Below are 14527 nucleotides of genomic sequence, written 5' to 3' on the forward strand. Positions count from 1 at the left end.
GGCTAAAGTTCTGTGATTGGAGTGCCAGCATGGTTGGATTCTTGTGAGGGCTCTCTTCTGGCTTAGAGATGGCCGCCGTTTCCCTGTGTCCTCACATGGCAGAGAGAGCTCTGCTGTCTCTTCCTCTTATAAGGGCAGTAATCCCATCATGGAGTCCCCACCTTCATTGACTCATCTAAAGTCAGTGTATTCGTCTGTTTTCACACTGCTGATAAAGACATACCCGAAACTGGGAACAAAAAGAGGTTTAATTGGACTTAGAGTTCTGCATGGTTGGGGAGGCCCAAGAATCATGGTAGGAGGCAAAAAGCACTTCTCACATGGCAGTGGCAAGAGAAAAATGAGGAAGAAGCAAAAACAGAAACCCCTGATAAACCCATCAGATCTCATGAGAGTTAATTCACTATAACGAGAACAGCACAGGAAAGACCAGCCCCCATGATTCAATTACCTCCCCCTGGGTCCCTCCGACAACACATGGGAATTCTGGGAGATATAGTTCAAGTTGAGATTTGGGTGGGGACATGACCAAACCATATCATTCTACCCCTGGCCCCTCCAAATCTCATGTCCTCACATTTCAAAACCAACCACGTCTTCCCAATAGCCCCCTAAAGTCTTTCAGCATTAACCCAAAAGTCTATAGTCCAAAGTCTCATCTGAGACAAGGCAAGTCTCTTCCACCTATGAGCCTGTATAAAATCATAAGTAAGCTAGTTATTTCCTAGATACAATGGGGGTACAGGTATTGGGTAAATAACAGCCGTTCCAAATGGGAGAAATTGGCCAAAACAAAGGGGTTAGAGGGCCCATGCAAGTCTGAAATCCAGCAGGGCAGTCAAATCTTAAAGCTCCAAAATGATATACTTTGACTCCATGTCTCACATCCAGGTCGTGCTATTGCAATAGGTGGGTTCCCATGGTCTTGGGCAGCTCCACCCCTGTGGCCTTGCAAGGTATAGCCTCCCTCCTGGCTGCTTTCACGGGCTGGCATTGAGTGTCTGCAGCTTTTCCAGGTGCACAGTGCAAGCTGTCAGTGGATCTACCATTCTGGCGTCTGGAGGATGGTGGCCCTCTTCTCATAGCTCTACTAGTCAGTGCCCCAGTAGGGACTCTGTGTGGAGGCTCAGACCCCACATTTCCCTTCTGCACTACCCAAGCAGAAGTTCTCCACAGGGGCCCCATCCCTGCAGGAAACTTTTGCCTGGGCATCCAGGTGTTTATACATACACCTTCTGAAAGCTAGGTGGAGGTTCCCAAACCTCAGTTCTTGACTTTGTGCACCCGTAGACTCAACGCCACGTGGAAGCTGCCAAGGCTTGGGGTTTCCACCCTCTGAAACCACAGCCTAAGCTCTACATTGGCCCCTTTCAGCCACGGCTAGAGCAGCTGGGACACAGGGCACCAAATCCCTAGGCTACACACAGCACAGGGACACTGGGCCTGGCCCATGAAACCCCCTTTCTTCCTGGGCCTCCCGGCCTGTGATGGGAGGGGCTGCTGTGAAGATCTCTGGCATGGCCTGGAGACATTTTCCCCATGGTCTTGGGGATTAACATTAGGCTTCTTGCTTGTTATGCAAATTTCTGCAGCTGGCATCAATTTCTTCTCAGAAAATGGGTTTTTCTTTTCTATCACATGGTCAGGCTGCAAATTTTCTGAACTTTTATGATGTTTCCCTTTTAAAATGGAATGCTTTTAACAGCACCTAGGTTACCTTTTGAATGCTTTGCTGCTTAGAAATTTCTTCTGCCAGATACCCTAAATCATCTCTCTCAAGTTCAAAGTTCCACAAATCTCTAGGGCAGGGACAAAATGCCACCAGCCTCTTTGCTAAAACATAACAAGAGTCACCTTTGCTCCAGTTCCCAACAAGTTCCTCATCTCTATCTGAGACCACCTCAGCCTGAACCTTACTTTTCATATCACTATCGGCATTTTTGTCAAAGCCATTCAGCAAGTGTCTAGGAGGTTCCAAACTTTCCCACATTTTCCTGTGTTCCTATGAGCCCTCCAAACTGTTCCAGCCTCTGCCTGTTACCCAGTTCCAAAGTCACTTCCACAGTTTTGGGATCTCCTCAGCAATGCCCCACTCTACGGGTACCAATGTACTGTATTAGTTCGTTTTCATGCTGCTGATAAAAACTTACCCAAGACTGGGAAGAAAAAGATTTAATTGGACTCACAGTTCCACATGGCTGAGGCCTCAGAATCAAGGCAAGAGGCAAAAGGCACTTCTTACATGGCTACGGTAAGAGAAAAATGAGGAAGAAGCAAAAGCGGAAACCCAGTAAACCCATCAGATCTCATGAGACTTCACTCACTCTCACGAGAGTAGCACAGGAAAGACCGGCCCCTGTGATTCAGTTACCTCCCCCTGGGTCCCTCCCAAAACACATGGGAGTTCTGGGAGATACAATTCAAGTTGAGATTTGGGTGGGGACACAGCCAAACCTTATCAGTCAGTTACCTCTCAAGGTCCCCACCTCCTAATACCACAACACTGGGAGTTAAGAGCTTCAACAGATAAATCTTGGGAGAACACAATTCAGTTTATAACAGACGCAAATCCCATCATTAGGGCCTCACCCTCTAAAGGTGCTATCTTCAAATACAATCACATTGAGGGGTAGTGCTTCAACATGAATTTGCAGGGGAACACAATTCAGTCTATAGCACCATTCAGCAGCCCTGAGGACACTTTTGTAAAAGCCAGGGCTTATGGAAAACTTAATGTACCATCACTGTCTCAGATCAGCCCATCTTCCTGAGTTGGGCACAGTCTTTACTTACTTACACAGGGTTCAGACTCAGTCACCTTTGCCAGCTTCTGCTCCTTTGCCCTTTCCCCTTCAAATCAGACCCCAAGCCATATTCATACTCCCATTCTCACCTCTAGTGCCCCACCCACATCAGAGGCCTAGTACCTCATGCATGAAATCCCTTAAGCCCCTCTGCCAGATGAATGATCTTTAAATGAAGCACTGTCCATGTCACAGTTCCGCTCTGAAAACTTTGGTGGTTCTCCATTACCCACAGATTCATGCCACACCAAAGGCCTTAAGTGACCTTTTCAGTGTGCTTTTCCAGTGCACCCCAACATAACATTCTATTACTTCACCTCTTTTGTCTCTGTTTTTCAAGTCCTACTTTAGATACCGCACCTCACAAAGAATCCACTATTCTCTCCTGTGTGGATGTGTCTCAGTAACTGGGCATTAGCCATGGATTATCTTGTTTGATTGGGTAGTTCTCTCACATATGCTTCTATCAGTCTAAGGAGATGTTCTATTCTCCATAAAAAGATTAGTCCATAATTCTTTGTATTTCTCTATATAGTGTGCTTATAGTTGGTGTTCGCAAGTTATTTCTTCATTGGTTATTGAGTTGCTGTTTTCAGCCCCGTAAGTAAGCTATTAATATATGAGTAGGGGGGCAAAGAAAGAGAACACATCAATGATGTCTCTTTATTTAGTGAATAAAATTATACAGCAAAATATGGGTAAGTATAAAATGTTACGGTATTAGCAGTATACACTGAAGAAATATGGAATAAAGGAATGATGAGGTATATTAGGCCCTCACTACTCAAAGCTTTTTAGAATGGCAACTCCATTGTCACTGGGCAGCTTTTTAGAAATGCAAAATCTCACATCACACCTAACGAATCCGAATTTGCAGTTTAACAAGATTCCCAGGTGATTCCTTTGCACATTAAACTTTGAGTAGCATTAAATTAGATAACAATCTCTGAGATCCTGCTTTGTCGAACGCTTCCACTGCAGTGGTTGTCAAATGGCATCCAAGATTCCCCAGAGCAAAACTTGAATAACCACTCGTTTGTTTCCTAATTGAAAAATAAAAGTTAATTGGCAGAATTTTCTCAGTTGTTAGTTTTACACTATATTTTTCTTAAATACTTGGCACCTGTTACACATTTGTCTTTCCTGACACCTAACACCTCTTAGTCCTGGCTACACATGAGAACCACCTAGGAAGCTTTTACTATATATATATATATATATATATATATATATATATATATATATATATATATATATATAAAATATTATATATATATATATATATATAAAATATTATATATATATATATAAAGTGTATATATACATATATATATAATATGTATATATAAAGTATATTATATATATACTATATATATATATAAAACCAAGCCCTGGCCAAGGTACTCTGATTTAATTGGTCTGGGGATAGGCCCCAGGCATGGGCAATTTTTAAAGCCACCCAGATGATTCGAATGGGATGGCTAGAGAACCACTAAGCTAGTATGTAAAATGATACATTTAAAGAAAAAAAAAAACATACATATATATATGTTTGCCCCAAAGCCATTTGTCTTTTCCCTGTATTGTTAGGGAGTTTCAGACTAATTGATGATTTGTCTTCATAGCAGAGTTTAACTAATTGATTTTAATTCCAAATACTCACTATATGTTTCTTAAACAGAGGCAGGCTGCTTAATCTCTTTATTTTCTAAACATCAAAAAAAAAGTTTGTATTAGTCAAAGTTCAACCAGAAAAATAGAGCCAGTAAAAGAATATATTGAGAGATTTATTGTTAGGACTTGGCTTGGGCAACTAACTGTATTATCTAGCTGGGCAGGTCTAGGTTTATGGGATAGGCTCTTAGGAAGGGCTGGGACTCTCAGGCATGAGCTAAGGCTATTGCCTTAGGAAGTCTCAGGAAGTAGCTAAGGCTACTGCATCAGGAAGTCTCAGCTTTGCTCTTAAAACCTTTTAAGTGACTGAATAAGGCCCACTCTAGTTATCTAGGATGATCTCTCTTACTTGAAATCAACTGCTTGTGGATTTTTATCACATCTACAAAGTACCTTTACAGCAACACTTAGACAATTGTTTGATTAAATAACTGGGAAATGTGGCCTCACCAAGTTGACCTTTTAGAACTTGTAGTCATCTATATGTGCAACTCGGGTCTCAAAGATATGATTGCAAATCACTGTTGTGCCATTATTAGAGGCAGTTGCTTCTTTAGAGTGAACAGGTTGAGGAACCAGATGGATGACTCCCCTTACCTGGGACCACCCCCTTTGTTGTTAAAAAAAAAAAATCTGGATCCTAAATAGAAATCTATAATAAATTCAAACACAGCATTGTTTTTCTTTTTCAGAGCATGGACAGAACATCAGGAATATGGATTAATCATAGATGGCTCCACATTGTCACTCATACTAAATTCCAGTCAAGACTCTAGTTCAAACAATTACAAAAGCATTTTCCTACAAATATGTATGAAGTGTACTGCAGTACTCTGCTGTCGGATGGCACCGTTACAGAAAGCCCAGGTAACTGTGAACATTAGTTAACGTTCCATTCTGGATACTTCTGTACACATATGTGGAAATGTTTATTTTTTAAAAAATTATTTCTTCTTCAAAGGGCCATTATTACCATCTAATTTCTTCCTCCAAGGCTTCTTTCTTTTTGTAATCAGACTCAGAAATCTTTTCCCATTTTGAATTAAACTTATGCTGCACCTTGTTGTCCCCTCAATCTGGCTATCCCAGTTCCTCACCTTCCAGACTTTTTTCTCTGATGAGTGCTTTTTGCCTGCTGCCACTGCTCCTAGATCCCTTATGACATTAGCTCTGTGTGTTCTTTCTGCTCTTCTTACTCCCTTGGCTTGCCTGCAGGTAGACCTGGCCCATCCCTTGTGTAGTCTTCCATTCTCTTTCTCATTTCTCGTTTGTTCTTGATACCATCAATTATATCCTCCTTAAAATTATCCTTTGATGGTCTCTGTGATGGTCCATGGTCCTAACATGTTATTTGTCAACGTAGTGACTTTTTATTAGATCTTAAAATTTTCTTCCTCAGACCAGTATGGTTTTTCTTTTATATTGTTCTTGTTACCGGTGCCATTTTTCTCTTGCTCCCTATGTCTCAAAACTACTTTTGATCCTTCTCATCTCCCTCTATATATAGTCACCATGTTCTGTTGGTCCTACCTTTTGTCATAGCTCTCATTTTGATGCCATCTTTCAAAACCTTTTACTGCCCAACTAGTCCAAGCCCTTATGACTTTACACATAGACTATTTGATTTAGTCTCCTCACTGGCTTCCTTGCTTTCACCCATCCATTTTTAATCTCTCCACACTCCCAAATTAATCTTGTTAAAACATAACTCTTCCTATCATATATTCTTTTTCGGACACTTTCAGTAGTTTCATAGTCCCTTAGGATGAAGGGCAGTTGACTGAGTGTGGCGCCTGGGGCTCCCCACTGTTGTCCCTTAACATGGCTTTACATATTTTGTATTTTGTGTCCACTGTCACTCCTTTCTCTGGCGTACATTCTCCACTCCTGTTGGTTGTTCTTCCGTGGTCTTCCATATGTCATACTCAGGGCAACTTTCAAAACTTTTGTCACATCATTTCCTCAACTGGCATTCTCTCTGAATTCCCCTGGCCTAACAAAAATTTTACTCATAATGAAACCTAGCTGAAGGGCCACCTCCTACATGCTTTCTTTTCCAGCTCCTCCAGTCCAAATTGATCTGCCTCATCTTGCTTCTTTGTATTCACTAGGTACAAGGAAACTTAGAATCTCGGTTACCTACTTTTTCATTTCCATATATGCTATAGGATATTCTTTCATATGTGTTAGTCTTGCTTCATCAGATTCTTTAACCGGTTGCTCTAAGTGTCTGTGGCTTTTCTTTTACATACTGCACGCGGACACACACACACACACAGCGCCCATCATATTTGGGGCATTTCTTCTGTCTGCCTTCTAGCTCTCAGTCCCCACTGCAATCAGAGGCTCTTCTTTCTTTTCTTCAATCTTGAAAACCTCTCTTGGCCCCAGGTTGGGAATCAGATCCAACCAGAATACACTATTCAAAAGTATCCGTCCCCTTAGTCAGAGGCTTTCCTGCAACAGCGACCTCTTTTTTTCCCCTTACGTTCAGTGTATGCTGTTCAAATTGCTCACCTGGGTTCTGAGTGCTTCACTGCCAGGCAGGTTCCTGACCCCATGCTGCTGCTTCCATCTTAATTATGCCACCACTTGTGGTTTAGTCCTCATTCTGTTTTATTTCTGTCACTATAGTTATTTTTTGCAGGATATTACATACTTAGCTGTCATGTTCATGTAGGTGATATTCAAGTCACTACCTCCAATCCAAGTATTTGGTGATCTACTTTACTTCTTCACCTGTTTCCCAAACATGTATTCTTGGGTGTGGCATTATCACCCCAAATCTGACTTCTCCAGAGTCCAACCATCATTTTCCCTGGCATCTTCTTTATCTATGACTGACCTCAGTGTACTTCCAGATTTCTAGATTCAAAACCTTGAAACCTGTGTTGCCTTCCCACATACCACATACATTACTCTTCCATTGTAGTCTTAGTCACTAAATTTTGTCCGTTTCTTGTTACATTGTCTTTTCCGTCTATTCCTTTCTTTTCATTACCTTTCAGGGCCAGGCCTTTCAATAGCTCACTGAACTCCTGGAACTAGCCACCTAACTTCTCTCTTCACCCACAGTCTTGCTTTCCTCCAGTTCTTCCTACATCCTGCTGTCACTTTCATATCACTCCCTGTTGAACTAGCTCCAGATATTTCTGTCCGTGTTCCCTATATGAAAATTCCAATTGATCTGGGCAAGCCAGACCTATTCTCTCAGCATGTACTGTATTTATCTGGCTATGTGCTCTTAGATATGCTAGTCCGATTCTCTGGAATACTCCTTTCTTTCTTTGTCATCTATGCGAGTCATACTAATATTTCATGATTTACATCAAATCACTCTTCCTTCTGTAAAATTCCTGATCACTCTGTCATGTGGTGTCTTCTCCCTTTTCTGGCATCCTAGGCCTTCTTATGTGAATGACAATATCATGCATTCCTGCACAGATGCTACATTTTGTTACTTTGTATTGTTCATCTGCTTATCTAATATTCTTGTACTCATGACCTAACTCTACTACTTCATTTATATGCTTTTTAAGGTGTGTAATAAAACCTTATATCTGTTTTGGCTCTTAGCACATTCCTGTATACAATATAAAGCAAGCTATTATAGTTGATGAATAAATAGTATTTTGGTAAATTTTTTTTTTTTTTTTTCATGAAGCTATCCTAGAGATTGAAGAGGTCTTAATCCAGTTGACCTAGGGCTGAGTGAAAAAGTCTATGTTTACGAATCTAAATCCCTTCATGATTTTATGGTCCATGATTGTATATCCTTTTATCTTTCTACAGTGATGAGTTTTACTCTTTGTAGTCTATATTTTCATGCAGAAGCTGTCACCCTTGATAATTTTATTGCCTTCCCTAAACCTTCCCTGGCTGCGTATTTTTTCCTTGAGGTGCAAATTGTTACTGCACACAGTGTAACAGGTGCACTTAGTTAACCATTATTGTAGCCTAGTAAAAACAAATTTAGTTTGGGTTCTTTAATTTTGTCTTTTATTCTTTCACTTACAGGTTATTTCTGACAGTCTTCTATAAAGTTTTAAAGAAGAACCAAGTTGAGGGGAAGGATTGGGGGAAGTTGGCATCTCATAGTCACATCATTTTTGTGTGAAGTGGAATTCGATGTGGGGTTTTTTGTACTATTTAATACAACTAAAACCTGATTGAATTCTATTTAAAGAAATAACCGCAGGGTGCCTTAGTCTCATGAATTATTTTTAATCACTCCAGTTATGTTGAAAATGGATTTTATTTATGTTAACTGGTCAGAACAATTGTGAGGACAGTATTTTTGCAAAGCATTATTTAGTTACTAAATTATTTTTTTTAAACTGCTAGATTCCAAGGGGTTTTGTGGCTTACCACATCAAACAGTGATTATCTAAAACATAGGGTAGGAGGGCAGCTGATTACCCAATACACTTCCCACAAGTAACTCTGCCAGGAGGTTTTTGGAGAACCCCAAGGCAGAAATATTTTAATACCAGGGATGAACATTTTATTCAGTACCTGTTATGAACATGTCCCTGAACTACACAGTATCATTTATACATCTTGAAGAAACACTCAGGGAATAGTGACAGGCTTTGTACACATATCTTGGGCATCTTTCTGCAAATGTCAACCCCTTTAGTACACCTCTTTTAAAATACAGCTACTCATAGGAGAGGTCGGACCATATTGAGCAGTGAGAGATTTATTAAAGTTTAGTTGGCAGCCAGATAGGTGCAAGAATTTAACATTAGGTAAGTTGGAATAAGTGTTGATGTGCTTCTAGGGAAGGTGAGAGTGTCAGCAGGGAGGAGAGAGTAGCAAGTAACCAAAAACATTGTTCACTGACTTCCTACTTGGTTCTGGTGGCCCTATGTGTGTTACCCCAAATCAGCTTTCTGGCTTCTACTGTTACACATTCAACATCTGATCTGAAAGAACACATGATGCAATGACAAAAGAAGGAAATGTATTGACCTCTAATATGCATGAGAGGCAAAGTTTTTGAGAGTTCATATATCACAGAACTAGGACAAGTGGGTGCTGGTGTTACATTTTGAATGGCTGTGTTGTTCTGCATCTGTGAATTTGACACTATTATACATACTACAGTTGGCCCTCCGTATCCATGGGTCCTGCATCCACAGATCCAAACAACTGTGGATTGAAAACATTAGAATAAAACTAAAACAATGAATAGTATAACAATAAAAATAATACAGATTTTAAAACAATACAGTATGACAGCTATTTACATAGCATTTACATTGTAGTTAGGTGTTAAAAGTAACCTAGAGATGATTTAAAGTATGCAGGAGGATTTTGGTATCTACGAGGGTCCTGGAACCAATCCTCCAAGGATACTGAGGGATGACTGTATATGCACAAACTACCTTTCTGTTTGCAAGGCCGCTATTTACAATTGTGAATGAGGCATAAACCCCTAAAGTAGTCCAATCTTACATTCTTCTTTGACCTTTTTTATACCTCTTTTGTATTTAATATTTAGATTGTCAGAATGGTGAAGAATTTAAAAGGCAGCCCAATAACTCTGTCGATAGGTGATGGTGCCAATGATGTTAGTATGATCTTGGAATCCCATGTGGGAATAGGTAAGATACATCTAATGAGATGGCAGCTGTAAAAAGTATCAGTATTGCTTTTAGGTAGTGTGGTCTTACATTCTAGAGTGGCTGTTTTGGTTGCTCATCTTGAATTTGAATTTTGGAATTAAAATTGTTAATTAAATGAATGCCTCATCTGATCATGCAACATGTCCATCCCAAGGTCCTGCCCTGTGGTAGAAATGTAGCAATGTAACAAAGTTAAAGGATGTTTTTCAATTAGCCAAGTAGAGTGAATTTCCCAAAGCTACTGGCAGCACAATTGATTGTTCAGCTCTTACTTTGACAGCGTGCGTGAAACTTTTATTGATTTTCTGCCCCTGGCCAGACTGCCTACTTATGTTGCTGTCCTATATCTTTTGAGACCTCAACTGTTTGGGGCTAAGAAATGATAATTGATTGGCTGTTTTTAACATGGCAATATTAATGGGTGGTTTGGGCTGTAGTGTTGAATTTATTTATTGACATGCAACAACAGCTTTTCCACCACCTGTGTCACTTTTTCCTTCTCTGGTTGCTATTAGGCAGCACAGCTAACTCCCCAGCAAGTTAGTTAGCTAGTTTGTTTGTTTTGGCAGGGTGGTGGGACCAGATATGGAATTCATATCTTGGGAATTATTGTACTGCAGTTTAGATTCCCAAATTGTTCTTTTCATTTGGAAATATTCCTATTTATTGTGCAACTTTTAAGTTCTACTCATTGGTTATCCAAGTGTCAAATGGCCTAAAGCTGCTCGAGCTCATAGAACCCTTGCGCTGCTAGTCAGGGTTTCATTCATGAAAGAATTTCACCGTCTTCTCATTGAGCCCCTAGACCACAAACCCCAGGTTTCTGAGTTGCCTTAATATAGCACCTAGTCTAGGGTCATACACAATTTAGCCCTTACTGAGTGACTTAATAATTTTTAAGTTGAATTTTTTTCCTTCAGATAATTTTTGCCTTGTAATGATTGAAATAATGATTCTATTTAATTGTTGTATGCTGTGTTACAAATAGGGAGTTACCAGTTAAACTTAAATTATTTGGTAAGTCTCAGTGTCACTGTTAAAGAAAGCTCTTTTGGTTTTTAAAAAAGGAAAACTAAATGATAGAATTGAACTATAACATTTAACCAAGTTGAAACTATGAAAATAAATCAGGGAGTCATTTATTCTAGAAAATGCTCACTGTATAGAGATACTCTCTTTTAGGTATTAAAGGCAAAGAAGGTCGCCAAGCAGCTAGGAATAGCGATTATTCTGTTCCAAAGTTTAAACACTTAAAGAAACTGCTATTGGCTCATGGACATCTATATTATGTGAGAATAGCACACCTTGTACAGTACTTCTTCTATAAGGTATGTGATAAAATATATGTAATTTAATTTCTTTTTAATCCAGCATTGACTCAGCTTGGTCATGGTGGTGGTGGTCTTCCTTTTTTTTTTTATGCTGCTTTTGCTATCTCATACTGAAATTTGCAGTCAACAAAGCAGAGGTTGTCTATTGGATGAATCAGAAAACAGAGATTCCTTTTGATGCAAAATATTTGATAGGAATTTTTAAGCCCTCTTTATTGAAATATAAATTAAATACAATAAAGTGTATTCATCAAAAGTGTACAGTTCCATGAGTTTTGCCAATTGTATCCATCCATGTAACCATCACACCAGTCAAAAAATAGAACATTTTGGCTTGCTAGTGGCTCATTCCTGTAATCCTAGTGCTTTGGGAGGCCAAGGTGGGAGGATCACTTGAGGTCAGGATTTTGAGACCAGCCTGGGCAATAATGAGAGACCTTGTCTCTACAAAAATAAAAATTTTCTAAAATGAAATTTTTGCAGTCATTTATAAATTGTCTATAAGCATGCCAACCAAGAGAACCACTGGTAACATTTTGATATGTGACCTTGCTGGTCTTTTGTCTGTACAAATTAATGTATATATGTATTTTTTTTGTACTTTTATACACTATACACTACATATGGGTTTTTAAAATTTTTTTGAGACATAATTTAACAAAATTCACCTTTTTTAAAGAAACATTTTCTTAAAGACAGAGTGTCTCTCTGTTGCCCAGGCTGGAGTGCAGTGGTGTGATCTTGGCTCACTGTAGCCTCTGTGTCCTGGGTTCAAATGATGCTCATGCCTCAGCTTCCCGAGTAGCTGGGATTACAAGCCCTTGCCACCACACCTGGCTGATTTTTGTGTTTTTAATAGAGACAAGGTTTCACCATGTTGGCCAGGCTGGCCTTGAACTCCTGACCTCAAGTGATCTGCCCCCCTCAGCCTCTCAAAGTGCTGGGATTACAGGCTTGAGCCACCACACTTGGCCTAAAATTCACCATTTTAAAGTTTATAATTCAATGACTATAGTGTGTTCACTATGATGTGCAACCATCATCATTGTCTAATTCTAAAACTTTTCTATCGTTCCCAAAAGAAACCTCATACCTATTGGTATAATACATATTGCTTTGCACTTTGCCTTTTTCACTTAATTTATATTGTGAACATTTTTCTCACTCAACTTAATATTCTTCCAAAACATAATTGTGCAACATCGCAAATCCCCAATATTGGACACTGAAGTAGTTTCCTCAACAATACCTTGGTTTCCTTTTATCACGAAGCATTAGTGTATACATTAGACTGAGTCTGCATACCTGTTATTGTCTACCAGGGAATAGAATTTACTAAATTTCTTAATTAGATTCTAGTTTGTAGATAGAGTGTTTAGTGCATCTTCCAACTACTCGAATCATATAGTATTTAGTATATGATTCAAGTAGTCATATTTGAATTTCATACCCTATATTTTATAAGAGTATATGATTCAAGTAGTCATATTTGAATTTCATACCCTGATTTTATAAGAGTTAAAGCTCAGCACAAAGACCTAGAGTTGTCTATAGTCAACTCTAGGTCTTTCTTACTAACTTTATATTTAAAGAAAGTATTTATTTATAAAACTATGAACCCAGTTTCACAAATTATTCTAAGACCCTGCTAGCCGGTATTTGCTGGTAGCCAGGCCAAACACTGTGGAGGAGGAAGATCATGATGATGATGGTAACCCAATATGTGTAAGGTATTTTGTGAGTTCACAAAATCACTTTTTTAAAAATGTAATCCTCACAAACATCCTATGAGACAAGTAGTATTATCTCCATTTAAGATACATGGAAAGTAGAGCTCAGAGAGATGATATAACTTGCCTTTGGCTTTCCATCCAGGAGACGATGTTCCACCATAGACTCATTTACTCCAAATCCGGGACTTTTTATGTGTCACAGTTAGGGTCTTTTGGGCCTTGCACGCAGTAACAGTAGCTTATGGAAATAAAGAGTTATTCTCTCTTGACCTCCACCTAGCAGGAGATCCCTTGAAGATTTGTCATTCAGATCTGCCTAGTAATCTGAACCTATTCCAGAGGCTTATTTTGCCTCTTTTGAGTTTTGGCCTGCAGTTTAAGCAACTGCCACCAGATGGAAGGAATGCTCTGTTAAGGAGAACAAAACAAGCTTTAAAATGGCAAATGTTGACCAGTGGTTATTTATGTAGATTATATTCTCTGTCTTAGTTAGTGTCTCTAGGCTCATTATCATCTTGGTTACTGACTCAGCAGTATTTCTTTTTTATTACTATCTTTTGTGCCAAGAGGATTTCTAAAATTTTCAACTCTATTTGGCTGAGCTAAGAGGTCTTTCTGTCCTCTCGCCATCGTCTTCAAATTGTTATTGCCCACTCCTGGAGTACTTCAGTGACAGGTCTTCCTACCTTCTGTTTCTCCATTTAATCCTCCTTATATAATTCAGCTAGATTAGTGTTTAAAGAATGCCACTTTTCAACTTGTCCCTTAGAAACTTTACTCTCCATTGTCTCAGCTTTAGTCTGGCTTTTAATGCACCCCACAATGTGACCCTGTCTTACCATATAAGTTTAAAATATATACATTCTTGCCTTGGTTCCTGCCATCAACATGTCCTGTTCATCTTTATTCATAGTTCAAGTTCTAACTTCTTTATTCAGTCAGTCAACAAATATATTTTAAACGTGTTACCATGTGCCAAGGCCTGTTTTAGGTGCTTGAGGATACACCATGGTGTAAGACAGGCAGTGTCCCTGTTCTCATGAAAATTAGATTCTGGTGGGTGAGGTAGATACCCACTCTCCCTTGTCATGAAGCAACCTTGTGATCCCCTACTGAGCTCTACCTGCTTCAACCTCAGAACACTTATTTTTTTCATAAACTGTGACTCTAGAAATACTATGGACTATATTTTGCATTGTACCAGAACTGATAATGTACAAATGAGTGTTGCTTTTCCAGGTGATGACCTTGGGAGCTCTGACTCATGCTGCAGGGGTGATTCAAAACATGTTGAGCTCGTTTCTTTAGAAACATCCTCCAGAGTCAGTAGTACATTGATCTAAATATCCTCAGCT

The 14527-nt window shown here is 39.3% G+C and overlaps 1 protein-coding gene across 8 annotated transcripts in view; it reads left to right on the forward strand.

Moving 5' to 3' along the window:
• Positions 1-14527, forward strand: part of LOC105481350 (ATPase phospholipid transporting 11C) — a 216443-nt gene that overhangs the window by 157378 nt on the left and 44538 nt on the right. For all 8 annotated transcript variants that reach the window (XM_071089211.1, XM_024792751.2, XM_071089210.1 and 5 more), the window contains 3 exons: positions 5171-5345; positions 9985-10087; positions 11291-11436. In XM_071089211.1, coding sequence (XP_070945312.1) covers positions 5171-5345; positions 9985-10087; positions 11291-11436 — 424 coding nt within the window. The remainder of the gene's footprint in view (positions 1-5170; positions 5346-9984; positions 10088-11290; positions 11437-14527) is intronic.

This window comes from Macaca nemestrina, chromosome X (assembly GCF_043159975.1).
Source record: "Macaca nemestrina isolate mMacNem1 chromosome X, mMacNem.hap1, whole genome shotgun sequence".
NCBI lineage: Eukaryota > Metazoa > Chordata > Mammalia > Primates > Cercopithecidae > Macaca > Macaca nemestrina.